Source organism: Callorhinus ursinus, unplaced genomic scaffold, assembly GCF_003265705.2.
Source record: "Callorhinus ursinus isolate GAN/ISIS: 27379988/994484 unplaced genomic scaffold, GSC_fseal_2.0 scaffold82, whole genome shotgun sequence".
Lineage (NCBI taxonomy): Eukaryota > Metazoa > Chordata > Mammalia > Carnivora > Otariidae > Callorhinus > Callorhinus ursinus.
The window spans coordinates 455,371-481,889 of NW_027397144.1; the positions used below are offsets into that span (position 1 = coordinate 455,371).

The 26,519-nt window shown below is 56.2% G+C and overlaps 2 protein-coding genes across 3 annotated transcripts in view; one reads left to right on the forward strand and one right to left on the reverse strand.

Annotated features, from left to right (window-relative positions):
- The first annotated feature begins 1,663 nt into the window (after window positions 1–1,663).
- Window positions 1,664–13,492, forward strand: PIN1 (peptidylprolyl cis/trans isomerase, NIMA-interacting 1). The gene is made up of 4 exons (XM_025863176.2): window positions 1,664–1,821; window positions 3,853–4,065; window positions 11,837–11,947; window positions 12,869–13,492. The coding sequence occupies exons 1-4, from the start codon at window positions 1,764–1,766 to the stop codon at window positions 12,976–12,978; spliced, it is 492 nt and encodes a 163-aa protein (XP_025718961.1). The 5' UTR covers window positions 1,664–1,763; the 3' UTR covers window positions 12,979–13,492.
- Window positions 13,493–17,510: 4,018 nt separating this feature from the next.
- The window catches only part of OLFM2 (olfactomedin 2), a 59,578-nt gene continuing 50,569 nt past the window's right edge, over window positions 17,511–26,519 (reverse strand). For both annotated transcript variants that reach the window (XM_073887766.1, XM_025863173.2), the window contains exons 2-6: window positions 22,093–22,242; window positions 20,350–20,496; window positions 19,882–20,101; window positions 19,432–19,538; window positions 17,511–18,188 (exon numbers count right to left, since the gene is read on the reverse strand). In XM_073887766.1, coding sequence (XP_073743867.1) covers window positions 17,511–18,188; window positions 19,432–19,538; window positions 19,882–20,101; window positions 20,350–20,496; window positions 22,093–22,242 — 1,302 coding nt within the window. The remainder of the gene's footprint in view (window positions 18,189–19,431; window positions 19,539–19,881; window positions 20,102–20,349; window positions 20,497–22,092; window positions 22,243–26,519) is intronic.

Here is a 26,519-nt window from a genome sequence, read left to right on the forward strand (position 1 = left end):
AAACTTACATTCCTCAATTTTTCCTTCACCTGAATTGCCAGTGGTAGTCATTAACATATTTGAATGAATCCAGAAATTTTGTTATACAGTTTTTACACAATTGAGATAATTATACATATACTACTCATACTGAACAGTATGCTTCCATTTTATGCTTTTTTAATGCTTTGATATCTTTCTATAAGGGATCTAATTCTTTTCAATTAGTTTTTGTTGATTTTTTGTTTTGTTTTGCTATGCTTTCATACATACTATAATTGCTGTGCTGTACTGTGACTAGCTTTTGTTTTCACCCATCAAACACATATTCTTGCTATGGGCCAGACACTTTTGATAGCATTCTACAAATTAACTCATTTAACCTTTGCATCAAAGGTATGTATAAGATACATATTCTTTTTTTTTTTTAAAGATTTTATTTATTTATTTGAGAGAGAGAGAATGAGAGATAGCACGAGAGGGAAGAGGGTCAGAGGGAGAAGCAGACTCCCTGCTGAGCAGGGAGCCCGATGCGGGACTCGATCCCGGGACTCCAGGATCATGACCTGAGCCGAAGGCAGTCGCTTAACCAACTGAGCCACCCAGGCGCCCTAAGATACATATTCTTATCCTCATTTGCAGAGGGAGAAGCTGAAGCACAGAGATTAAGTAATTTGTTCAAGGCCATAGCAAATGGAGGGCCAGGCTTTGAACCCAGCAATCTGGCCCCTGAATGCTCTTAGCCTACTACATCCTGTCTCAGATTTCTTGTAGACATGTTTCCCTGTGTTTCATATGACTGCGCCTCATTCTTTTTAATGGTCACATAAGGGTCTAGTTATAGATAAACTATCATTGAACCCTTCCCTGTTGGTGTCTTTGCTTCTCATTATCTATCTCCAGCCTGTCCGCAGGCATCTCCTCGGTGTCCCACAGGTGCCACACTCAATTTTAAATCGATTCAAACTGAGTTCATCATCCTCCTACCGGCACGTCCTCCTGTGTCCCCAGCTAAGTGTCCCTGCCAACACCCACCAGTCACCTAAGAAGGAGGCAGGAGCCAGACTGAGAGGGAATAAGTAAAGTAGCTTCCAAAGGAAGTACAAGATGTTTGGGTCAGTGGCATAGGTAAAGGGTTAGTCTTCCAAAAGAAAAAAAAAGTGGGGGCATAGCTTTGGACATCTGGAGGAAACAGGTGGGAAGAGGGAGGATGGAGGAGCCAAATTTAGGCTTCTGGGTTCTTCGCCGCTCATCACCAAGGCAACTACGTTGCTAAGGCAACAGCTAAGGTAGCACCGCCTCTTTCAAGTACCTCGTGGGCTGCCGTCACCGCCTAACCACCCAGACACTTCCGCATGGAGGGTGCGGGCCTCTGGGAACGGTTTAGGAAGGCGGGAATTACTGCCGCAGTAGCCAATCGGATGGGGCCTGCGGCGAAGGACGCAAAGGAGGGGTCTGGACTTCTTTGATGCTCACCAAAGGTGTCGAGAAGGACGGGCTCCAGTCCCCTCCCTACCAGTTAGGGGCCGAGTGAGGAAGGGGGCGGGATCCGGGTGAGGCCGTACGGGGGCGGAACCCAGGTAAAATGCGGGGAGGATCCGCCCAGTCTCGCTGTTACCCAATAGAAAGCCTGAAAGCCTCTCTGGACTGTTAGGGTGCCCAATGAGCATCGTCTCCAGGCCCCGGTGCAAGGCGCACCGAGCCAATCAGCGGCGGCAGTGGGCGGGCGCGGGCGGCATAGGCGGTGCGGAGGAGGCGGAGCGGGCGCTGCGGCAGGAGGGAAGATGGCGGACGAGGAGAAGCTGCCGCCCGGCTGGGAGAAGCGCATGAGCCGCAGCTCAGGTGCCGCGGGGGTCGGGGCTGGGGCGGGGCCGCGCGGGCCCGCGGAAGCAGGGCTCGAGCTCGCCCCTCGGGCGCGGCGGCGCCGCCCGATTCCCGTGGGGTCTTGGCTTCTCCGCGTCTTCCCAGGGTAACGGCCCGGGCCCGCCCCGTGGGGGCTGCGAACCTCAGGAGCGGGGATACCGGAGGAAACTGAGGCAAGGGGCGGGGCCGGAGAGACCCAGCGCGCTGCCGGGGTGGTGAAGGGCGGGTGATCCCGCTGCACTCCCCTGGGTGATGGCCCTGGCCCTGCCGATCCGGCTGACACCTTTTGGCCTGATGCACCTGACGTCCCCGGGGAACGTTTCTGCACTCCGCTGGGCCCGGGAGGTACCCCCGGGGAAGGACACCCCAACCCCATGCTCAGGGCGTGGCCCCAGGGTGTTGCCCGGCCTCGGGTCCACAACCTCCTCCTGCTAACCCGCCTGCCATCCCCACCCCATCTAATGCTGAGTCTGCCGGATCCGCCCGGTGGTAGTCTGCCTGAGGATGGACCCTGTGCTGGGAGCCCGATTTAAGGCTTATCCACAATAATAGTATCAGTAATAGGGCACGTTCATCTCACCGCCCAGCATTGTGCCAAGTGTGTTTTAAGTGTGTTCTCTCTCTGAATGACCACAACTCTGGGAGGTAGGTAGTTATTACCCCCATTTTGCAGGTGAGGAAACTGAGGTTGGAAACTTAAGGAACTCACCCAAGGTCATTCATTCCAGGGGGTGGGGGCTGGATTAGAAGTCTGACTGCAGAGCCCCCTGCCCTTGTCACTGCAGACTAGTGAGGAGGGCCCAGCATCTCACCGCACTGCCTCCATAACCCATAAAAATCACAGTCACAATGACTTCTGTTAATTGAATGCCAGGCCCTCTGGTGAGCACTTCCCGTATATCGTCACTATTCTCCACATTAACCCTGTGAAGTTATGCCCTTAATTCTGCCACTTCACCCCCACTTTTCAGATGAGAAAACCAAGGTTCAGGGAGATAGAGGCCATTGCTAAGTTTTTAAAGTCAGTCACTGGCTCAGCTCTCACCCAGCCTGCTCCAGCCCTGCTCTGTGGCTGCAACCTGCAGCATGAATCTCATGCCCTACCCAGTTCTGGGCCCCCTCTCTTGCCATTTATGCTGGATTCCACCCTGGTGGTTTTCCTCAGGGGTGACATTCAGCTCTTCACGGTACTGGGTGCAAGTCATCCATGCAACCCAGGCAAAATCTCAGCCCCTGGAATGATGCCTGGGCTCTCCTGGGTCCTACTTCACTCTTCTCGCTTGCAGCCTTCACTCCTACTGCTCCTCAGGCCCTGGGTAACATCTGGCCCCCAGGAACGCTGGTCCCTAGTTGTGCAGCCCTGTGCACCGGGTGCAGGTTAAGAACAGAGCTTTCGTGACTGCCTCCAACCATGTGTGCCTGGAGTAGAGTGTACACTCAGAAAACATTACCAAAGACGTGGAAGGTGAGGCCTCATTTCTGTCGTCTGTAAAATGGAGATGATAGCTGTCACACTCCTAGTGTGTCCTAGGCACTACCCTAAGTGTGGCAAGAGCTGTGAGCTCTCTCAGTCCTTAGAACAACCCTACAAGCAGGGACTGTTGTTAATCTACATTTTACAGGTGACAAAATCGAGGCCCAGAGAGGGTAGCTCACATAGTGAGTGACAGAGGTGACAGAGCCGGATTTGAACAGGCAGCCTGGCCACCCAGTACATGCTCCGAACCACTCCCTGTCCCCCCCGCCCCCCCGGCTTCCTCTCTCCTGTCACTCTGGGTTATTTTCCTCCTTGAAGTCTCCAATAACTGAAGTTACTACATTGTCTTATTTGCTTGTCGGGTACCTGTCTGTCCCAGCATCTAGAATGTCAGCTCCCTAAGGGCCTGTGGCACGTGGTGGACACAGTGGATTTGTTGAACGAAGGCATCCCACTGGCCAGTGCCTTGTCTTGGCCTCACAGTGGTGTCCTTTGAGCAGGTCCCCACTGAATCCCTGCCCCCCCCCCTCCAGGCCGGGTATACTACTTCAATCACATCACCAATGCCAGCCAGTGGGAGCGGCCAAGTGGCAACAGCAGCAGTGGCAGCAAAAATGGACAGGGGGAGCCCACCAGGGTCCGCTGCTCACACCTGCTCGTCAAGCACAGCCAGTCACGGCGGCCTTCGTCCTGGCGGCAGGAGAAGATCACCAGGACCAAGGAGGAGGCCCTGGAGCTGATTAATGGTGAGCAGGGCTGGAAACAGGTTAGGGGGGAGGATGGGGGTGGGGGGTGTCCTCTCCTTGGGAGCCGGAACCAGCCTTGTAGACATCACACAAGATCCTGCACCCCAGCCAACTCAGCCGTCAGCGTTGGCTGACCCGAAAGTGCCTGAACATGACATGAGCCTGGGCCACACAGCTGCCTCTCCTTTTCTTTCTGTCTGGCATTTGAGGGTGAGCCAGGTTAGGAGGGGAGGACCCAGCCTTGGGGGCTGGCAGACCTGGGTTCGGATGGTAGCTATGCCCCGTAAGCTCCAGGACCTTGGGGGACTTGCGTAACCTCCTTGAGACTCAGTTTTCACCTCTGTAAAATGAGCGTCGTCACATACCTGCCTCCGAGGCCCATCGGGCCAATTCAGCGAGGTGAGGGTGTTTGGTGCCCAGTAGGCCCTTAGTCATTGAGAGCTATTGTTGACGGTAATGTCATCAAGCAGGGTTCTGGGGCACATAGGTGGGTGGGTCGGGAAGGAGGTTGGAAAGGTAGCAACGTAGAACTTGCTAGCAGTCGGTGACTTACCTCTGCCCTGAGAGAGGACATTGTTCCTGTCTCTGTTCTGTTTCCTCCACCGTCTAGAGCAGTGGTGAGTACACAAACTTTTTCTTAAAAGGCCAGATGGTGAATATTTTAGGTTTTGAGACCGTACATCTCAGCTTTGTAATTGATAGCAGCCTGATATGTACATAAGCAGGTGTGTGCGTGCGTGTCAATAAAACTTTATGATAAACAGCAGCATGTCGCCCATTACGGCTGTCAGTTGCAGATCCCTGGTATAGAGCTGCGCGGCATGGCCGCCGCTACCTACACGGGGCTGTTTCCGTGTAAATTAATTAAAACTAAGTCATATTGGAGATTGGTTCCTCACACACTGGCCAGACTTGGAAGTGCTCACTAGCCACATGTGGCGAGCAGCTGCCATCTTAGTGCAGATCTAAAATATTTCCATCCTTACAGGAAGTTCCGTTGGACAGTGCTGGTCTGGATCTCACATGTGGTGTCATCATTCAGGCTCTGCCACCACAGACCCCAGACCCTTCCTGCGCTGCTCTTACCACACATGACCCAGTGCCTCACCCAGACCCAGCCAGCCTGAGTGCCCATCTGGCTCTGCCCAGCCCTGGCTGTGTGACCTTGAGCAAGTTACTTAACATCTCTGAACCTGTCTTTTCATTTGTAAAATTCATGTTTTGATAACAGAACCTACACCTCATAGGGTAGTTGTGAAGACTCTGACCTAGTGCAGTGAAGCATGAATAACAGTTCTGGTGTCTAGTAAATGTTCTCTAATTGCTAGCGGTCATGATGATTGTTGTTATGAGCACAGGCCTGGCAAAGTGCACACTCGGTCAGTATTGGCTCTTGTTTTACTGTCACATCCCTTGGTCCAGTATTTGGCTTCCAGGATATTACTTAAACCCACCCACCACACCACCCCCACCACCCCACCCCCGCACGGTGTCTGGCCTCTGTGAGCCTCACACCTCAGCATTATAGAGAGGAGCAGAGTTCATGCACAGAATCTGGAAGGCAGATTAAAGAGCTCGCCTCCTGAGCTCCGTGGGGACAGGGACTGGCTCTCTTCCCACCGCATTCCCACCGCTCTACACACGGCCTGGCCTACAGTCAGTGCTCACAGCCTTGTTTCAGGAACCAATGGGAAGTGAGAAGGATTCCCAGCAGAGGAAGTGGCAGAAGTAAAAGCCTGGGGCAAGGCCATGGCCAGGACCCCGGGGAAGGCCATGCGGGGGACTGAGGGGGGATGAGACCCTGCAAGGGCATGTCCCAGCAAGGTTGAGGGGGGCCCCAAGTGAGGTGAAGAGTTTGGGTCCTTTCTGGAGATGGCAGGAAACATGGCCACATATGACGGGGGGACGGTTCTGCAGTGCTTTGCTTTCAGGAAAGAGCTGTGTGGCCGGAGTGTGAAGGGCCAGGGAAGCTGGAGGGCCCAGAGCCCTGGTGGTTGGGTCTAGCAGTGAGCGATGAGGGGGTCTGGCTGCCTGAGGGGGAAGAGGAGGAAGTGGGTGGGGAAAGCCCAGAGGATCACGTGGTGACTTGGGTCTTCCCAGCTCAAGTGGTCTCTGTTCTGAGGCTTTTGGACCCGCAAGAGTGAGCAAGAGGCAACAGGCATTTGGAGATTGAGTCTCCACTGGTGGAGGGGACTTGGGAAGAGGCGCAGTCTGGGGAGGGACTCACTAAGTCTGAGGGGCCCAAGGGAGAGCCGTTGGGGGGCAACTAGGAGAGGGGTCTGGGTTCAGCAGAGCAGCCAGGCCAGAGACGGAGACCTTTGGGACCATCCTGGCAAGAGATGGCAGGAGGGCACGGGGAGATCTGAGCGTGCCTGGGAAGGAGGGCTGTCAGGCCATGGGGATTGCCTGAGAGGGGCAGGTGAGGGTGCCTCCCCGTCTCCAGGAGGGACAAGTGTGTGCCCGGTGAGCTGACACTGTGGCAGGAGCCTGGGGGTTGCTGAGGTCAGCTTAGGTGTTAGAGAAGGGGGATCGGGGAGGTGCTCCCAGGAAGCAGCCGGGCCCTGGGGCCTAACCCTAAGTCAGTGCAGACTCGGGCATGTTAGCAAGGGCTGGACGCACGGACCTGCGCAGATGGCCTGGGGGAAGCTGTGGGAGGACCTGATGGGCCGGGGAGGGGTGGGGGAGCAGATTCTGGAGAGGTCCAGAGGCAGAATCAGGACTGGGTAACAGGTTAGCTGGGCAGGGAGGGGTGAGGTCAGAACCAGTGTGGCTCATCCTGGAGTCACACACAGATGGAGCCTGGTGCCAGCCATGTGGCCTTGGGAAAGTGTCTCAGAGCCTTGGCTGCATCATCTGTAGAACAGGGGCAGGACGGCCATGAGATCCAGGGGCTGGCCAGCGGCGGACTGCCCAGCAGAGCCGTGGGCTCAGTGCCAGGCGCTTGCTGTCTACACTGGACCCCGGTCATTCAGGCATGTGTGGTTGGCGGCCAAGGTCAGGACAGAGCGTCTGCTGCTTCCTGAAAGAGCTGTGGGCAGCCTGGTGGGCTCCACATGTACACCCTACAGTGACTTTGGCCTGCTTACTCAGTGCCTTGAGATGGGGCTGGGATGAGGGATCATTAGAGCGCAGTGAGACGGTGCGCTTCGTAACCACTCACTCATGTGCCGTGTCAGCAAGCTTGGGGCGTCCAGGCCTGGTTTTCTCTTCTGTGAAAGAGGATGTTCCCTCTGTCCTGGGCTGGTTCCAGGTGACCAGGAGATGAGGATTGGAGGCTCGAATCTCATCAGTACCCATTTAGGTCCAGTGCTCCCCACTTCCCCGAGGGGACAGGCTGCCTGCAGTAGGAACCAGCACGTCCGCATTTTCTGCTGAGGCTCCTTTTCTTCTGCAGCTGCTGGGCTGTGGCCAGGCCCTGTCAGGGATCTGAGGACCAGCTGCCTGTCATTGCCAGTGTCCTTGTCTAAGGAGGCCAGGCTGTGGAGAAGCCCTCTCCACCTGCTCCCCATCCCTCCAGCCCCACAGGCCCAGGGCCTGAGGGTCCCAGGGAGGCCCCAGTGGAAGGAGCAACTCCCTCAGCACACAACCGTGCCGAGGACTTAAGGGTCCCAGGGAGGCCCTGGTGTGAGCAGCAGTCCTCATGCCCAGGGTCTGAGGGTCAGTGAGCACCTTTGGCCTAGTATCCTCACCCAAGATCGGTGAAGCCTGCTGGCTTCAGGCTGGGTCTCTGGTCTCTCGGGGCCCCTCCTGCTGGATCTTGGGTCGTCTGGGACAGCAGATCTAATCCGGTCAGCTCTTGCCCTGTCCAGGCCCCTTCCCTAGTTTGTCTCTAAACCTTTCTAGGGGCGCCTGGGTGGCTCAGTCAGTTAAGCATCCACCTCTTGATTTCGGCTTAGGTCACGATCTCAGGCTCGTGAGATCAAGCCCCCTGTTGGACTCTGCGCTGGGCGTGGAGCCTGCTTAGGATTCTCTCTCCCCGTCCCCTCCTTTAAAAAAAAAAAAAGAGTCAGACTCAGAGACCACCCAGTTTGTTTACTCACTTTCCCCTAAATAACTATGGTGTATTAGCTTGGGGTGCTATAACAGAATACCACAGGTTGGGGATTTATTTCCCACAGTTCTGGGGCTGGAAGTCTGAGGTGAAGGTTCAGACCAATTCAGTTTCCGGTGAAGACTCTCTTCCTGGCTTATGGACCGCTGCCTTCTCGCTGTGTGCTCATGTGGCCTTTCCTTGGCGTGTGCACGTGGGGAATGAGACATGGAGCTCTCTGGTGTCTCTTCTTGTAAGGACACTAATCCTGTGGGATCAGGGGCCTCCCTTATGACCTCATTTAACCCTGATCACTTGCATGAAGGCCCATCTCCAAATACAGTGACACTGGGGATTGGGGCTTCAACGTATGAATATGGGGGGGACACAATTCAGTCCCTAACACAGGGACAGACAACTAGTAACTATCAGGAGCTTGCTCTGCACCAGGCACTGTGCCAGCAGGAACTACCCCTCCTGGTGGCCCTCCAAGGTGGGAGCTGCTGTCAGCCGATTTTACAGACCAGGCAAGTGAGGCTCCAAGAGGTAGTCAGCCACCAAGGTCACTGAGCTCAGGAGGGGTAGAGCTGAGGTCTGAATGCGGTAGCGGGCATCCAGAGTTTGGCCTCCTCGGCCTCAGAGACGCACTGAGCAGGCCAGCCTGTGATCTACCCACTGCGACAGGTGCCCTTCTGTCATTCAGCCAGTTTCAAGGGCTCCTGGACTCCCCAAAGCAGGTGGGAGTTCCTTGCTTCAGACTCGGAGCTCCTTGAGAGGCCGCCCCCAGCTCTGCCGCTCTCTCAACGGGAGCCCCGTTGGATGGGTGCCGTCTTGGTGAGGGGTGCTGAGGCAGGCGGGCCAGGCCAGGGCCTTGCGGGGTGGGCGGGGGCGGGGGGACGACGCGCGTGTGCTAGGTGCTTCCTTTTCTCCCCCTTTTGGGCCTTTTGATGTGAGGTGCACAGGGAAAAGACATGAGGCTCCAGCGTTCCTGCCTAAAGATCCCGCTCCCTCCTTCCCCGTGGCCCGTTTCTGTCTCATTTATTCATGAATCCCTTCGGCATTAGCGAGCACCTGTTCTGTGCACAGAGCCGGGTGCCGGGAGCGCAGCGGTGAGCAAGGACAACCGGCCCTGCCTTCCCAGCATGAGGCGGGTGACAGACACACAGACAGGACACTGGCAAACGCAGGGAGGCGCCTCACATGGCAGGGTCTTAGGAAAGGCTCCTGGGTGAGGCCAGAGGACAACACAGGCGCTTCCTGCGGGAAGAGACCATTAAGCAGAGGCCTGGAGGTGGTGGGGGCAGAGCAGGACTGGGAGAGATGTCCCGGGAGATGGGGTAATCCTGAGCCCACGGGATGCACAGGGGTCTGAGGGTTCCCTTGCATCTTGGCTTGTGGCCAGACTCCTGAAAATCGGCTTCTAGAAAGGAGTGGGGGTTTTTTTTGTTTGTTTTTTAATCATTTGAGGCTTCTCTCCAAGCCGAATGTTTTCTGAGTTGGCTGGTCAGAGGAAGGTTTGGGTGCTGTGAGCGATGGCAGGCAAAGGCTTGGCTGATACCTGTGTCTGTGTACCTTAGCTAGGCCGTCTAGGCTCAGGGGCATCCCTGCTGACTCACGGCCCCAGCCCCCGGAGAGGGCGACCGCGTGGTGCTCGGGCGGGGCTCGGGGCGGGACCTGGCGCCGCAGGTGCTGGGCATGCGTGGACAGTTGCACTTCGGGTGGCAGGCAGGGACCGCGGGGAGCCCTGTGTGCTCAGGATTCCCTGGCCCGTGGTTTGAGGTCCAGACAGAGGGGAGAGGGGGAGGAATCTCGAGGCTGCGCAGGTGAGGCGGACGGATGGCCGGAAGTCCAGGGAGCGGAGGAGGAGGGTGGTGTCTTGGTGATGCCCGCTTCAGGGTGGATCACGGTGGGTGCAGCTGGCACAGGGGGGGCCCCCCCGCAGCCCAGGGCATGTTCAGCCACCGCAGGGCATTCCAGGCGGCCGCCACCACTGCCCACAGAGGGCGGGGCTTGTGTCGCGTTGGCAAGGCTTCTGACCAGGCAGCGTATCACACTGATGACCAGACCAGGCGAGGGGGCCCAGGGATGGGCAGATCACACAGACACAGGGGGATCCTTAGCACTGAGACGCACAGCCCTCATGGAAAGGAGAATGTGACAGCCGGTGACGTCTGTCAAGGTCCCTGTGCCAGGGACTGGGCTGTGTGTCACTGTGGCCTGCTGGCAAGTGACTGATGCTTCAGAGGCAACGGGATGGCCAGGACATGACAAGAGTGACAGGGACATGGGGAAGGCAGGGGTGACGTGGGGCCAGCCGTGGAAGCAGCCAAGCAGATCAGATACCAGGACACCGATCGCTGACGTCCTGTGCAAGATGGGCCGGTAAGTGTGTTGTCCCGGGTGTGATGTTTCGATTGTGGTCCTAGCGAGGTTTGTACTAGCTCAGCTTCCAGCAGATGGCCTGGCTGGGTGTCTGGGCCTCAGGGCGCCAGGTAGATTAACCAGTAGTGTCCCCGTGGTGCTCAGACAGAAGCAGTGGATGGAAGTGTCATGGTGGTGTTGAGAAGTCCCCTGGCAGGTATGCCAAGGTGATCCTCACGTCCAGTGTGGGCTGGGTGGGTGTGCGGAATGTCCCTAGGAGAGTAGCTGCCTGGGAACCCATGTGGGACCAGCTCGAGGTGAGGGGCCATTCTGGTGGTCGGGGGCTGGGTGTCCTGGGAGCCCACGCAGTGGCCGCTCATTCGGGTGCTAGGGTAGCTGGTTGGAGCAGGGGAGGGGGCCTTTAAGGAGGAAAGGATGGGTTCTGGCTCCAAGGGCTCACGCCTGAACTCAAGAGCAAGCGGGGGCTCTTCCCCACCAGGCACACGCAGTCCTGCGCGCTCTGCTCCCCGCATGCTGCCCCTAGCCTCCCTTTCCCCCCGGGGAGAATCCGTACCTAACGGGGACAGTTCGTGCTACACAGAGGGTGAATCCAGGGTGACGCCAACACAGCCTTTTAGGGCAGCTGGGAGAAGACTGTGTCGGCTGCCTCGGGGGCCGTAGCCCATGGGAATGACACGTGTCCCACCGAGGCTACCTTGTGGTCTCTTCATGTCGCCCCAGGAAGCAGTCTGGGCCTTCCTCCCAATTTCCATGCGTTGGACAACTGAGGCCCAGGGACTGAGGATTCAGCCGACTCCTGTGGCAGAGCTGGCCTGGTGCCCCGGCCTCCTGCCTTTCTCCTAGAAGCATCTAGAAAATTTCCCCATCACCGCCCTGGGGGATCTGGCTGGGGGCCCTGGGTCCCAGCATCCCTCTTCAGTGTCTGCCCTGCCTTCTGCTCTCCTCCCCAGCAGGGCCTGGAAGTAGATTTTTTTTTCCCCAAAATATGTGTTGGGGGGGTGGGAAGAGGTCATGCTACATTCATGTTATGTTGGCGGGGGAGCTCTAGGAGTGACAAAGGGAGCAGGGGTGGAGGGATGGGGTGTGAGGCCAGCACTGAGGCCTCCACGGGGCCAGCGTGTGCCTGCACATGGAAGGCATTTCATGGACACGTATGACTGTGCACACATGTTGGGGGGGCAGCGTTCGGGACATGTGTGAGGTGAGTGTTCACACATGCTCGTGTGCAAAGTAGGGCAGGGGTTGCAGGCCTCCCGTCCCAAGTGAAGAGCCACCCTCCACCTGGAGCCCTGCACCCCATCCTGCCCTGCCTTCGATGCAAGCTCTCCCTGTATGTCCCCGTGTCACGTATGTCCACAGGCTACATCCAGAAGATCAAGTCAGGAGAGGAAGACTTTGAATCTCTGGCCTCACAGTTCAGCGACTGCAGCTCGGCCAAGGCCAGGGGAGACCTGGGTGCCTTCAGCAGAGGTGCGCAAGGAGTGGGCACTACCTAGCCCTAGAGGAGCTCTGTCCCGTCAGTGGGGGTCCCCCAGCCCGGCGGAGGTTGGGAGGGACAGCCCTGGCTGCACAGGCCTTCAGGGACCACCAGGTGGCAGCACAGTCCCGCAAGCTTCAGAGGTTCTCGCCCTGCTTGGGGAGGGGGTGTGGCGGGGCTGCTTCTGCCTGGTGTCCTTCCCTCCTGCGGTGGGGAGTCCGTCTCGGGGTCTCTCTGTGCAGTTGTCCCCATCATGGACCCAGCAGGGTAGGTCCCGGCTGCCATTTGCCTCTCCTCTGGTTGAGGGATATAAGGCTGGGTCCCCTGAGAGCCCCAGGGCCTGTCCCCAAGAATGCCCCTCCCAACACCACCGTCAGGAGTGGGGGAAGCAGGGTTGAGGGGAGGAGAGTTCAGATCAGCAGCCCTGAGTTTAGGCCTGTCTGGCTCAGGCAGTGGGAAGGGAGGAGCAGAGCAGATCAGGCCACCTCCTCCTCTCCCTCCTCTCCCCCCTCCATCCTGGGGTCTGCGGAGCATCAGGGAGGGGCCCAGGATGGGGTGAGGAGTGTGGGGAGAGCCAGCAAGGGGCTGTCAGCCGCCTGCCTGCCCCAGGAGGCAGGTGGGACAGATGATGCGGCAGGGGCTGGCAACGGGGGCCCGGGGAGACAAGTTCATCACCGAGATGTGCCTCCCAAGTGCCCAGTGGCAGAAGCCGCTCTGCCTGCCATCCCTCATGCTGTCCTCGGGCTTCCTGGGGCCTCCTTAATGGCCCTGCCGCCCCACTGACAGGGCCATAAGCTGCATGATGGATGGGCATAGGGCTCAGCGCAGGTTGGGAGCCCCATCTGCCTGCCCCACCTGGTCCTGGCCTGCGGCCGGGCCTTGACCCTCACACACCATCCCTCACGCTTCCCCAGGTCAGATGCAGAAGCCATTTGAAGATGCCTCCTTTGCACTGCGGACAGGGGAGATGAGCGGGCCCGTGTTCACGGATTCCGGCATCCACATCATCCTGCGCACGGAGTGAGGGGTGTGGGTGGCTCAGGCCTGGCCTGCAGGGTCGGGTGGGGCAGGACGGGTGGCTGGGCCCACAGACTCTGCTCCCTGCTGTCACCTGGCCAACGGGTGCCCCTCCCTGCTGACGTCACAGTATTTATTGTTCCCAAAATGGCTGAGGGGAGCTCTTCACCATTGGGGGCTCCCTTTCTGCCCCCAGCTGGGGCTGTCCCTGCCAGACTCCTCTCCCCTTTAGGAATTGACTTCAGAAGGGCAGGTGGGTGGGGAGGCTCCCGGACTGAAGAGGTCAGGGTGACCTGTCCCAAAGAGAAGCCCTAGTCAGCTGAGCTGCCCCCTCCGTCTCTCCCCGCCACCCAGGTCCAAGATGGGGGCAGGACGGCCTTGTTTCTGGTTATGCTATGTTCCTCTATTCAACCGCAAAAAGCAAGTGCTCCGCATGGGGCCCAGGCTGCCCACCTCCTTGGGGCCCTCACTGAGGGTCAGTGCAGCCCCCTTCGCACCCTCGATTAAACTTGGAACCACTACTCTGCTGTCCTGTGTCTCGTTCCCTCCGCACTGAGGGGAGGGGGAGCTGTCAGGAGCAGTTGTCTTCCGCCGTCCCTAGCGTCCCCCGTATCCAGGCTGCATCTCCTCCCTGAGAAGCCTCCCTTCATCGTGGGCCTGGGGTGGGGGTGGGGGGTCCAAGCAGGGAAGTGGGGCGCCAGTCAGTGTCCATGGTCCTCAAACTTGGGTGTTTGAGAATGTCCTAGAATGCTAGGGCAGTGCCCTGACGTCACTTCTCTGGATTCAGCAGGTCAGGGTGGATGGACAGACGGACACACACGTACACACACACCCCCCCACCCACCCACGCCCTCTCCCCACCGGACGCCAGCCACTCCCAACTAGAACACATTACACCCAGCACCCTGAGGCCTGCTTTCCTGTTACCACAAATGCTTCTGGCAGGTTCTTCCTGGGTCCTGCCTCCTTCTCACATGCTGTTACCTTAGCAACAGGGGACCAGCCAGGAAGGGAGGGGGGCTACTTCCAGGTGCCGCTCAGAGTGGGGATCCTGCCCAGCCCTCTGGGGGAGGGAGGCCCTGTACTGGACCAAGGAGAAAGGGCTGTCTTGGAGCAGACGGGATGCCTATGGCAGAGCCAGTCGAGGCACCTCCCGGGTGGCCTGTGGGTGTGGCCCACCTGCTTTCTGTCACCTCCTCACAGCTACCCCTGTGCCGGGGCCTGGGCTGGGGGCCCAGTCCAATCAAGGAGTTTATAGGCTTAGCCCACTCTGCCCCCCTCATTTAATGGGAACCATCCCAGATTGGTGGGGGGGAGGGTGGCAAGCTAGCAGGGCTTGGGGACCTGAGCAAAAGAAGCCCTGCCCAGCCCCATCCCAGGGGAGGCCCCTAAGGCTGTGTCTCAAACAGTCACCTGGGCCAGCCCATCTGGCTGGTCTCTAGAGCAATCCACTCCGCAGCCCGGAGGGGGGGGCCGGCGGGCAGAATCTTCCATCACCTGTGGGGGCCAGCAGGCAGGCAGCAGCACCCCCATTCGCACCAGCAGTGCTGTGGGGTCGGGAGCGATCCCACCCCTCCTGGCCCCTGGAGCCTCTGGGAAGGAGCAGAAATGAAGGGGGTGGACAGGGGGCTGAGAAGCTGCTGGGGGTGTTGTATGTTTTCCTGTGTGGGGTTGGCAGGAAAATGGTCTTTGTGGCATTCTCTGTCACTCTGGGCATGTGTGTGCCCAAGCATGCGTGGGGCCATGTGACTCTGTTATCCCTAGGTGTGTGTCCTAGGGTGTGACACTAGGGAGGCCCCCTGGCCGGGTGCGACCGCCTCCCCCCGTGGACCTTCTCCTCCCTTTGTCTAGCTGTGCAGCGGCCCAAACCCAAAGACAAAGGAATGCCGCTGTTAGCTAAACATGCCCCCGGGTCCACTCGGTGTCAGCGTGATTCATGGTGAAGTGGCTCTGGCTTCCCTCACCTGCTCCACATCCCCACCCACCACCTCCTGCCTGGAGGTGGGGTCGTAAATCCCAGGCCTTCTGGATGGTGACAGCAGTGCAGTCTTCCCTCCCGTCCCCTTGGTCTGGCATTTCCCAGCCCAGAATGCCTCGGGGCGGGGGGGCGGGGGGGGGGGTGGAGAGCGGTTTCCAACCTTCTGCCATGTGCACCAGCCCAGGCTTCTGTGGCCACACGGCAGGGCTGGGGTGGATCACCTCCACTCGGGGTAACGCCGGCACTGCCACGGGATGGCCTACGAAGTTCCTCACTAGCCAGGCACACGTCCATGAGGGAGCAAGTCAGAGGTGGTGGCAGGCAGCCTAAGGCGCACAGGATCCTGGCCTGGGTTGGGAGTGGACGGGTATCCCTCCTGTCCATCCTTGGTTGGAACAAAAGCCACAAACGCAAAAGGGTAAGGAGCACCGGGCCTGCCTCCGTGTGTGAGAGAGGGACAGGGAGGTTAGGGTGCCAGGCGCTTCGGGCATTTGCTGGACGACCCACGTGCAGAGGTGACACGCACACCCACACCCAGCCCTGCGTTCTGTGCGCGTCTCCAGGGCTGGGTGGGTTTGGACAAAGATGGTGGTTCCACCATCAGCAGCCCTCTATCCCCGACCTTACTTTGGGAGTAGGAGAGACCAGTGAACTACTCTTCTACCTGCACCATGCTCTTTTGGGGGATTTGCCTGCAAGTAAATACGGATAGGAGGGCTGCGCTGCAGACGTCCTAAGTGGCCCCTAACTCTGTGCCCCCCCCCTTTTTTAAGCGGGTACAAAGTGCCTCAGTGGGCTTATCTGGGAATCGGTTCTTTTTCAATGTCAAACTCGTTAATTTAAAGGGGAATTAATTGCTTTTCTTGAAGATTTCTTTAAAAATTGGTTTTAAATGAGTGCATTAGGCAGTTACATTTATTATTCATTGGTTTCATTTGCAGCATGGCCCCTGTGTCCCACGTTCCCGGAGATGCCAGCCCAGAGCGGAGCTGATTTAATCAGAGAGGCCATTAATTAGAGATGGGCGGGGGAGGGTAGCTTCCAGAAGAGCTGGTCTCGCTTCCTCCATGGTGTCAGTGGGGTGGGATCTAGGCCCCTGGGGTTCTTTACATAATATTCCTCCCCAGATTGAGTGGGGGCCATGTGGTGGGGCCAACGTGGGGGTGGCGGTCAACACTACCTCTGTTCCCAGCCACCAGCCCCAGAGGTGACTCTCCCCACTCCTGCAGTCTGTCTCACCTTGGCCACCAGGGATCTGGCTAAAATAAGACTCTCATCTGTTCTTCCCCTTCTGTGCCGCCCACTCCCCACCTTAGTCACATCACCAAGGCTCCTGAGGAATTGGCCTCTGCTTCTCCAGCCTCTTTCCGGCTCCCTCACGCTCCTTCCTGCCTCCCATACTTCCTAGCGTGGCCGGTTCTTCACCTCCAGGAGCTGTGGTCTTCGTGTTGGGGCCCATCTCTGCCCAAGCCCCTTCCAGTGAATGGGCTCTAGGTGTGGGGTGAGGGTGTGTTCAGCTGAAGGCACCCAGTGCCCCCTTCAGGCTGTTTCTACCTTTTTAGTAGTGAACTTAGAACAGATGCGACTCATGTAAAATGATTTTGGGTGAAATTACAAAGCAAAAAGAGAAAAGGAAAAATATTGTGCCCTACTCTCTCATACCCAAATTCTTAAAAGCAGCCAAAGTGTTTAAAAAAAAATTTTTTTTAAGTTGCCAGATGGTTCAGTGATGCACCAGTGTGATCGATGAGTGAGAAACCAGGGATGGAGAATATTCACTGAAGGCCTGTTTTCATTGTTGTGATAGAATTCTCCGCTGTTTGGATCAAATTGCCTTCAAATTGTTTTCAAACAAAACAACTTTGCCTTGGTAGGTGCCTCACCTGTCTTCCCAAACGGCTCGCCCTGCCATGCAGCCCACCTGGCCTCCAGGCTGGGCTTGTCTGCCCCCGGTGCCCACAGCTTGTGGCCTGGGACAAAGGGGGCCCAGCCAGGATGGGTCTCCAGGCTCACACTTAGCTTCCACCTTGCCTCCTCTGCCCTACTAGGACACACAGAGCAACCAAAGCATCAAATGTCAAAGGTCCCCTTTATTCCAGCAACCTGGAAAGAAAGAGTGTAAATAAAAAAAGAAACCGATCCATGCACTCAACTCCTTGAAGGGCAGGAGGGGGCTTGGAGGGGAGGGCCTGGGGAGATGGGTGGGAAGCAAGGAGGGAGGGGAAGGAGAGAAGAGAGACTGAGTGGCAGACAGGGAAAGAACTGGAGAGTCAGATCCATGAAAAGAAAGAGACAGAGGGACATCAATAAAAAGGCCGAAAGAGTGAAGTATCAAAATCAGAGACCAACAGAGGAGAAAAGACAGAGAATGCACTAGTAGAAATACAGGGGCAGAGAAGGAAAGCCCGGCAAAAAGGGAGGGAGAGAAAAAAATGGACAGGAGAGGGGAGAAAGGGCCGGACAGAGACAGAAAGCTAAAGGGACCCGGGCGGGCGGAGTCGAAGGGCCCCCCCGCCCCGCCCCCCGCGGCCCTCGGGCGGCAGCCTGAGCTCCCGCGGCCGCTAGGGGTCCCCTGCGGTGCTGATGACGTGGAAGAGGGTGACATTGTAGAGCACCTGGTGGCCGTTGTTCCAGGTGTAGAGGGCCCGCTCCCGGGGGTTGTAATCCAGCATGGAGATGTGGGAGTACTGGTTGTGGAAGGGCACGTCCGTGTACTCGTAACTGGACGTGTTGGTGAAGTAGGCGAAGTAGACCTTGGCCCCGGCCAGGTGCGAGTTGGTCACGTAGAGCACGCCGCAGATCATGAAGGCCTCCCCCGCGCTGCGCTTGGGGTAGCCGGTGTCCCAGGAGCGCACGACCTCGAGGGTGTGCGGGTCCAGCCGGCTGACCACGATGTTGCCCGCGTTCTGGTTGGTGGTGTACACGGCCCAGAGCCCGCTCTCGTCCACCATGAAGTCCATGTCCGAGAAGCCGCCCCAGGAGTAGGGGAAGGTGTTGTTGTAGCCGGCCCCCGGGAGGCTCCTCTGCACCAGCACGGAGCGCGAGCGGAAGTGGTACTTGACTACCACGTTGCTCTGGTACTTGTTGTAGAACAGGGAGCCGTTGTACACCACGTGGCCGGTGCCTGCCCACGGCTGAGGCAGCAGGTGCTGGATAAAGTTCTGGCCCTTGATGAAGTCCCCCAGAGTGCGGAACTCCAGGACCCGCCGGCCCTTGTAATAGCCATCCATGTACCAGACCTACGAGAGAGCCGCGCGTCGCTGCCCAGCCTCCCGCCGCCACCCAAAGGCCCCAGCAACCGCCCAGGAATCACCGGTGGTCATTAGGGATCCACAGTCACTTAGTGGTCATGAGTCAGTCCGGATGTCCAGTGACCATTCGTGACCAGTCATAGTCCCATTAATGGGATCATTTGATCAGGAAACACCATGGGTCTGAAAACAGATACTTGCTACCTAAGGATCAGGGCATATTGCGGTCCCTGGTGGACTCCCGGGGCCCAGGAATTCACCGCTCATTGGAGATGGGATGGTTAGCGGTCACTGGACAGCCCTGGGGTGACGAGGTCACTTGAATTCACCCCTGTAGCCACAAGATGACCCGGCCTGTCAGCAGTGTCTCCTCTACCGTCACCACCTACCGTCGACATGTCAGTCAGCAGGGGTGCGTGCTTCACTAGCGCTGGTTATTGGGCCAAGCATCTTGAAAACTTTCATGCCAACGTTATCACGACCATTTTGAAGATAAGGAAATTGAGGATCAGAGACATTAAGGAACCTGCCCAAGGGGCGCCTGGGTGGCTCAGTCGTTATGCGTCTGCCTTCGGCTCAGGTCATGGTCCCAGGGTCCTGGGATCGAGCCCCGCATGGGGCTCCCTGCTCTGCGGGAAGCCTGTTTCTCCCTCTCCCACTCCCCCTGCTTGTGTTCCCTCTCTCGCTGTGTCTCTCTCTGTCAAATAAATAAAATCTTAAAAAATAAAAAAAAAAAGAACCTGCCTAAGCTTCTCTAGCTAAGAATTTGGTGGCAGCCGGATGCAAATCCAAGCCTGATTCCCAAACCCAAGCTCTTCACCACTTAGTTGAACCCCCATAATCCCTGGGAGGCCAGTGATCATAGTGAGACAATGGCTATTTCCTACCTCTAGTCTGTGACACTCAGTGGCCACCTAGTGACCGATATCAGTCACTAGGATAGTCACTGGGCAGTTAGTGGATGGTTCCTATGGGTCAGAGGTGATGGGCAATTGTGACCGTGGAGACCACTGGAAGTCCAAAGGGTCAACAGACTTGGCTATTCTGAGGGCTGGAAAGTCCTCGGTCACCTGGGGTTACTAGACAGTCGAGGGGAGGGCCAAGGGCTCTGGAGATCCTAGGACACTTCAGGCTACAAGAGAGGCATTGGTGTGGAATTGCTGGGCGCCTGTGGGCAGCCACAGGCTGTCTCCCCCAGGCTCTGACCCCTGGGGTGGGCACAGTCACTCACCCGGCTATCCGCACTGGGGGCCATCGTGTCGGTCATCCAGGAGCCGAAGCGGGACCCCATGGCCCGAATGGTGATGGGGTTACTGACCCCAGTCAGCTTCCCACAGCCTGGGAGGCAGGAAGAGGGTAGATGAGGGTGGAGGATGGGAAGAGCCCGAGCGAGACAGGGCAAGGATGATGTGGTGTGATCAAACTGGGAAGAGCTGGGACTGGGGGTGAGGGAGGATCCAGAAATCTGGTCCCAAGATGGAGTTAAGTTGAGGGTAAGGGGACTGGGAGTCAAGCGTCAGGGGCATTTCCAGTTTTGGGGTCTATTTTAGGCCTTGGGTAGAGAAGTCAAAGGTCAAAGTTTAGAAGTTAGAGGTCAAAACCATGCCCAGCTTCTGGGCACGTAGGTGGTATTAGGGTTGGGTGTGGAGGTCAGGGGTCAAAGTCAAGGGTCAAGGCATACCCAGCTTCTGGGCGCAGGCATGGAGCCGGGCCTCCAGGGCCATCACCCGCCGCTGCAGGTCCTCGTACCCATAGGCGCCCATCTCCTCCTGGATGGCTGCAAGGCTGCTGGAGAGATTCCTCACCTCCTCCCGCAGGTGCAGGATGGTGCGAGTGTCCGCCTTGTACTGCTCCAGGACTGAGCTCAAGGGCAACAGCTCCGACATCCTGTCTTTCAGCTCCTGTCCACCAAGATGGAACCTTCACTGATCCTAACCCCTGACCTTTGACCCGGGCCTGACCCCAGCCTTGGACCCATAGCTTCACCCCCTTATCTCTGATGCACACCTGGCCCTTGACATTTGGTCCATACTAGACCCTGGAACCCAGCCTACCCTTGGTCCTTCCCAGACATGACCCCACTCTCAGAACTAACGGACGCCGATCCCAACTGTACCCTTGGCCTCTGACCTGACTCAGAGGGACCCACCTGGAAGCTCTTGGCCGAGAGGGACCCATCAGCCGCCCGGAGTCGTGCGTCCAGGCTTCGCATGAGGGTCTCCATGCTGCGCACGTACTGGAGGTCACGGTACGTCCGCAACTCAAGGACCTCCATGGACTGGGAGACGTTCTGGACCTAGGAGCTTGGGAGGGTTAGGGAGAGCCAGACTCCTGCCCTCCCCAAGCCCTGAGATGTCACAGATGAGGCCTGGCGGAGCCGGAGGCCAGCACCCAACCAACCTGCTCCCCTGATCTTACCAGCAACCTCCCTGCCGGGTCTGGCCACTACCACCTCTCACCTCCCACCCCTTCTTCCCGGGTCTCCAGGCTTGCCCCTTTGCCCCGCCCCGCAGTCCGTTCTTCATACAGCAGCCAGAGGGAGCTTTTCAAAAGGAAGACCCTGCGGCCGGTCCTGCCCCCTCTCCATGTTCAGCCACTGCGACCACAAGCCCCCCTTCCTCTCACAGACTCTAAGCTCCTTCCCGCCTCAGAGCCTTTCCACCTGCCGATCCCTCTACCGGGAGCGCTGTTCCCCTCGTCCTGCTATGCTGGCTCCCTCACCCTTCAGGCCTCATCTCCAGCATCACCTTCTCCGAGTGGCCTTCCCTGAGCCCCTGCCTCCAGTAGCCCTCCGTCCTCTCTCCCTTACGTGGTTATGTTCTTCCCAGCTACAGCTACTACCTGGAACATTCTTATTCATCTGCCTCCTTCAGGTGAGATCCTCACGGGCAGACCCAGTGTCTAGCTTGTCCACAGCGAAATCCCCAGTGCCCAGCACTGGCCTAAACTAGATGCTCAGTAAGTGCTTTTCAGCTACATGAATGAACTGAATTCCCTTGCCCTAGCCTCTTCTAACCCAGAATGAGGACCCCCTGGTTCCCACTTCCACCTGCCTAAGGTGAGCTCCACCTGGTTAAGGTAAACTCAAGAGACAGCACTGGGTGCTTGTGGAAACACACAGATTTTCCTGAACCCCTGTTCACACGACACTTGGAAGTTCTCAGAAACCCAACAGCCCAACACCCACCCTGGACGCCACAACATATTTTTATAGCCATTCTCAACAATCAGCGGACCCCATGTGGATGTCCCAAACTGGCAAAGCAGTGCTGGTGTTGTGGGCAGGGCAGGATCCTGCAGAGTTCATGGGTGGGAGAGTCCAGGGCTGACCGGGATCTCTTCTGTTCTCACCAATCCCTCAACTTCCTCTTCTATAGGATAATGATGGTTAGCTGGTCCCTTTAGCTGACTCATGAGCAGTTCAGCTGGATAGTGTCAAGGGACAGCAATCAGTCTATAAAGGGCACCAAAACATCCTCAGGGATGTTTTGAATGGGGACTGTTTTATATCGACCATCGTCAGAGGAGGATAGAATCTTGTATGTGTCTTGGGTTGGAGGGTGAGACCCCTCCCCAAGGGACACAAGACATTTTTCTCAGCAGGTGAGTCTGGTGAGTTAAAGAGCTGAGTAGGGCATGCATGGTGGGGCCAGAGATCATACACGGGAGACTCAGATGCTGCCTCCCTGTCCCCACACAACGCTCAGCTTCTCCAAAGAAGCACTGAACAGATATTGACTAAAATATCCACCTGGAGGGGAGCCAGGTTATCCATTAGCTCTGGTGGATATATGGCTATATGTGGCCCCCAGCTGGCCTGGATGGGGGCCGAAGGCAGGGTGGAAATTGGGAGATTTTCACAGTCTTCCTGGGGCACCTGGAAGGTTCTTACCTTCTCCATCAGCTGCCGCAACTCCCGGCTCCGGCCATCGCGGGAGCAGGTGCTCTGTGCCGGGATCACAGCCGTGCAGATGCATTTCCCGTCGGGGGCCTGGGCTGAGGTATACAGCTGCCAGCCTTCCTCTGGGCTTTGGAAGAGGGTCTGCAGGGAAGACAGGGGTCAGAGAGCAGGAACCCAGTGGGGGATTCACCCTGCCCATGATGGGGGAGAAAGAAGACCCAGGGAAATGACAGATGCCCTGGAATGTGCTGGACCATGTGCTGAATGCCTGATGCATGTAATCTCAATCCCTCCTCAAGGAAACCCATTTTACTGATGATGAGACTGAGGTATGGGGGGATTAAGGAACACGGCAAGGGAATTGTGGGATTCAAGCCCTTCCACAAGACAGGAATTTATTCTCTCATGCAGGTTCACATACACACATTGCCTCCATGTGTACAAGTGGGCACAGACCCACTTGTACTGATCCCCAAACCTGGACCTCCCTCTCTGCTTTCCCAGCCCACTGTGAAACATGGACTCTGGCTACACCCCAAGAGCCACTAAGTGCAACCCTACTGTTGTCATCTCCCACCCCACCCCTGCTCCTGAGAAGCCCAGGTAAGGTAATGGCCAAAGGGGGACAGAATCCTCATAGGGACTTCCAGGCCCTTGAAAAGAAAGCATCACTGCACACTCCTAAATTCAACTTCAGGTCAGTTTATGATGCTTAGCTAATTCAGGGATCAGTCATGGCTGTTTCCCAAGCCATCTCCTTGGAACGCTGGCAATCTTTCCAGGCATGCTTGGCGATCAAAGAAATTTGTGCATTGTTGGGTGAAACAAGTTCCTTTGATGCAGGACTTATCAGAACCCTTGAAATGCTAATGTGCATCAAGAAACTCCAAAATTTTCTACACTTATTAGAAAATATGAGCGCCCATTCTATGCCTGGCATAGGGTCTGGGATAGGGCTAGGAAGAGAGAGGTGAAGAAAACATCTGATGCTGCCCATGGATGGAGGAGACAGACATCAAACATGTAACCCCACTGATACTTCTAGAACTCTTCATTGCAGTGAATGCTCCAAAGAAAGTGCAAGGAGTAATAGGGGTTCTTCCTCAGGCTGGGGATTTCAGAGGAGGTACCCCAGAGAAAGGACATTGAAGTTGAACTTGAGGGATGAGTGGCAGGAGAAGGGCATAGGGGAGGGGACACTTGACAGCACAAATTCAAATCAATATCTGGAGGTATTTGAGAAACATTGTTCAAAAAGCATTGAGTAGTCACCGGATAGAACATGGTGGGCCCCCAGATTAGGCCCCCTTGAGCTCCCCCAGGACGTACTGGACTTAGTCACAACTCTCAGTCTTTTTTCTTTAATCAGGGCATGATGGTCTCCTTTGTTCAGGAAATATTTGGTAAGTTCCTACTGTGTGTCAGGCTCTATTGTGGACATTGAAAACACAGCAGCAAATAAAATGTGCAAACACAAAAGCTCTTCTAGGAGCTTATATTAGACAAAGACAGAAATAGACAAGTAAATGCCAAATATGTAAAGGGTGATGAGTGCCATAGAGATAAGTAATATAGGGAAGGAAGGATGGCAGGGGGGTGCTGTGGTTGGGGGCTGCAATTTTAAGGTGGCCTGGGAGGGCCTCCAAGAAAGTGTCATTTGAGTCAAGACCTGAAGAAGGTGAGGGATGAGCCATGCAGATATCTGGGGATGTTCTAGGCAGAGATAAAAGCAGGTGCAAAGGCCCTGAGGCAGTACCATGCCTGGTATGTTTAGGAAACATGGAGAAGGCTGGCATGGGTGGAGCAGAGTGAGAAAGGTGGTGGGGTGAGGGATGAGGGCAGGGAGGGGACAGAACAGCATGTTCAGGACCTGTGGGCTGTAGGAAGGACTTTGGTTATTCCTGAGGGAGGTGGGAGCCACAGGGGGTTCTGAACAAGGAGGGAGGTCACCAGACACAGGCGCCCTCTGGTGGCTGTGGGAGGGACAGACTGGGGAGCAAGGACAGAAGACCAGGGTGGATGAGACTGCATAGGTCCAGGTGAACAGGATGGGTGGTGGCCGTGGAGGTGGACAATGGAAGATTCTGGACCTAACCAAGACGTGTTCCTACATACCTGGAAGCAATTCTGATAAAACCCAAGTGTTTTACAGAGAAACAAAGCCCCACAATAATTGTTCATTTGGACAGCTGTTAACTGATCACCCTACCGAAGCTGTTCCCATGAGCCATAGCAGAGATAAGCCAGGCTGTGAGTTACGAGCAATCCTGGAGATGCCAGCTATTAGCCCACCTTTTTTCTCTCCCACTCAATAAAGTCTTTTTTTTTTTTAAGCTTATTGTAATGTGAGCAAGTGATATAATTGTACAGATGAGCTTGACTCCTCCACTAATTTATAAGAAAAACAACCCATTCATATACGCCACCTGAAATTATTGTAATTAGTCATTCTTTGTGCCTTATGTTCACCCTTTTGAAGCTGGGGGATCCCCCTTTTTACCCGTCCACGTCTCCTCCATAGAGCAATGAAGTTACCCACCTTGCCAGCCTTTCTTGCATGCAGGTACAATTCAGGTAGAGCCAACATTCATGGCTCCCCAGGCCTTCAGTGCAGAAGCATCCAGGATCCGCCCCCCCCCCCGGCCAAAGCCCACTCTGCCTTTGCACTGGGCAGGCAGCAGAAGCCCCCTCCAGCCCCACTCCCCCCAGCAGTCCTCGACTAGGAGTTAGTGATAGATATCAGTAGCCCTCTCACCTCTCCAGTAGGAGTGCTCTGAGGGGCATGCTGCAGACAGTTCTCCAGGGGAACCCACTGGGATCTTTGCTCCAGGTGCCCACACGGCGCCCCGCTCCTTAGCTCACCCTGCATGGGAGTCCTTCACTTCCCATACCGGCTCCTGGTGGTATCACCTCCCAGGTGAATACTCGCACTCAACTCCCCACCAGCTCTGCTTCTGAGGGAGTCCCACCTAAGACAGGAAGGGGGGACCCAAGAATGCCTTCCACCTTGATTCCAGGAGAATGTGAGACTAGTTTTGTCTCCTTTCATGACAAATCTGGTTCTTTAAAACAAAACAAAACAAAACTTGAGTCTAAGCACCCCCACCCGTGTCCCCCTGGCTCTGATCTCCAAGCAATTTGGACAGAACACACACCCCCACACCTCCGAAAATTCTCGTTTGTGCAGAGACAATGCAGCCCAGTTCAACATAATTAACATCTCCTTTCTACAATTCCTAGTGTATCCTTTGAAGCAAACAAGCCATTTTCTCTCAACACGCAAAATATTGAATTGTAAAAGAGAAGCAAGATTTAAGTGGCAAGGAGAGAAGGCCTCCACGGCTTTCCTAAAATAATTGTCTGCGTTGGACGCACCTCGCTGAAGTGTTCTCTGCAGCAGTGTAATTAAATGCCTGGGGCTTGGCTGCCAAATCTCAGCACAGCAGAGATCCCGAGTTTTGCCTGGCAGGTTCAAGTTCAAATCCGCAGTCAAGTTCATGTCCCCGGGAACCACTGGAAATGTCCTGGAAGGCTCACTGTTGGAGAGCGAAAATGCCGGCTCTCTAACTGGGTTTAGCCTGGAACCTCGGTCATGAACTCTTGGAGGTCACAGTCCTAGGGATAGAGAAGGGCCTATCCTAAGAAAAATGCTTATGACAGCAGGTATGAGAGCCCAGGAACTGTCCAGGTACAGAAACCTGCGATCAGGTGGCCGGTCTCACCTCAGATGTGGCAAATGTGCTGGAGAAGCTCTAGCTGCTTTCTTGGCTGAGCTCCTGGTTCTGGAGTTTAATATTCCTGCTAATGAGCTCTAAGCAGGGAAGCTATGTGCTCAAGTAGCTGTTTCTCAAATCGTCTTTTCTGGCTGGGATTTTTTCCAAATACTTTCACTGAGGATGCTGCCCCAATTAAGCAGCAGTCCCCGTTAACAGGTCCAGGATTGACACGCAGGAAAAATTTTTCTCACTGTCACACCCAGGATCAATCATCTCAGCCTACATCTGCCACCTACATCTCGGTTCCAACACAATTCCTGGTTCCCCCAGGGGTGGAGGGACGGCTACGGGATCTTGTGGCAGCCATCCATGGAGAACTGGCTATCGGGGGTTAGCCAGCAGGAAGAGAGCAAGCAGCTGCCTCTTAATAAGACAAGGATATTATTGCATTTGAGGCCAGGTAATTTAATCAGGAGGCAGAAGTGGCTTGGGGCTTATATATTTATTTGTACCCTGCCTTGTTCCAGAGGACTCCAAGCGATTTACAAGGATATTTGTAAACCACCACATGATAGCTCCAATTAGATAGGAGAGTAGGAATTCGATGTTTCTGGAGGGCAGTCTGCCAATCCGGAGCCAAAGCCTCAAGATTTCTTCATTTGCATTTAACCCAGTCAATCCCAGTGGAAGAATTTAGCCCAG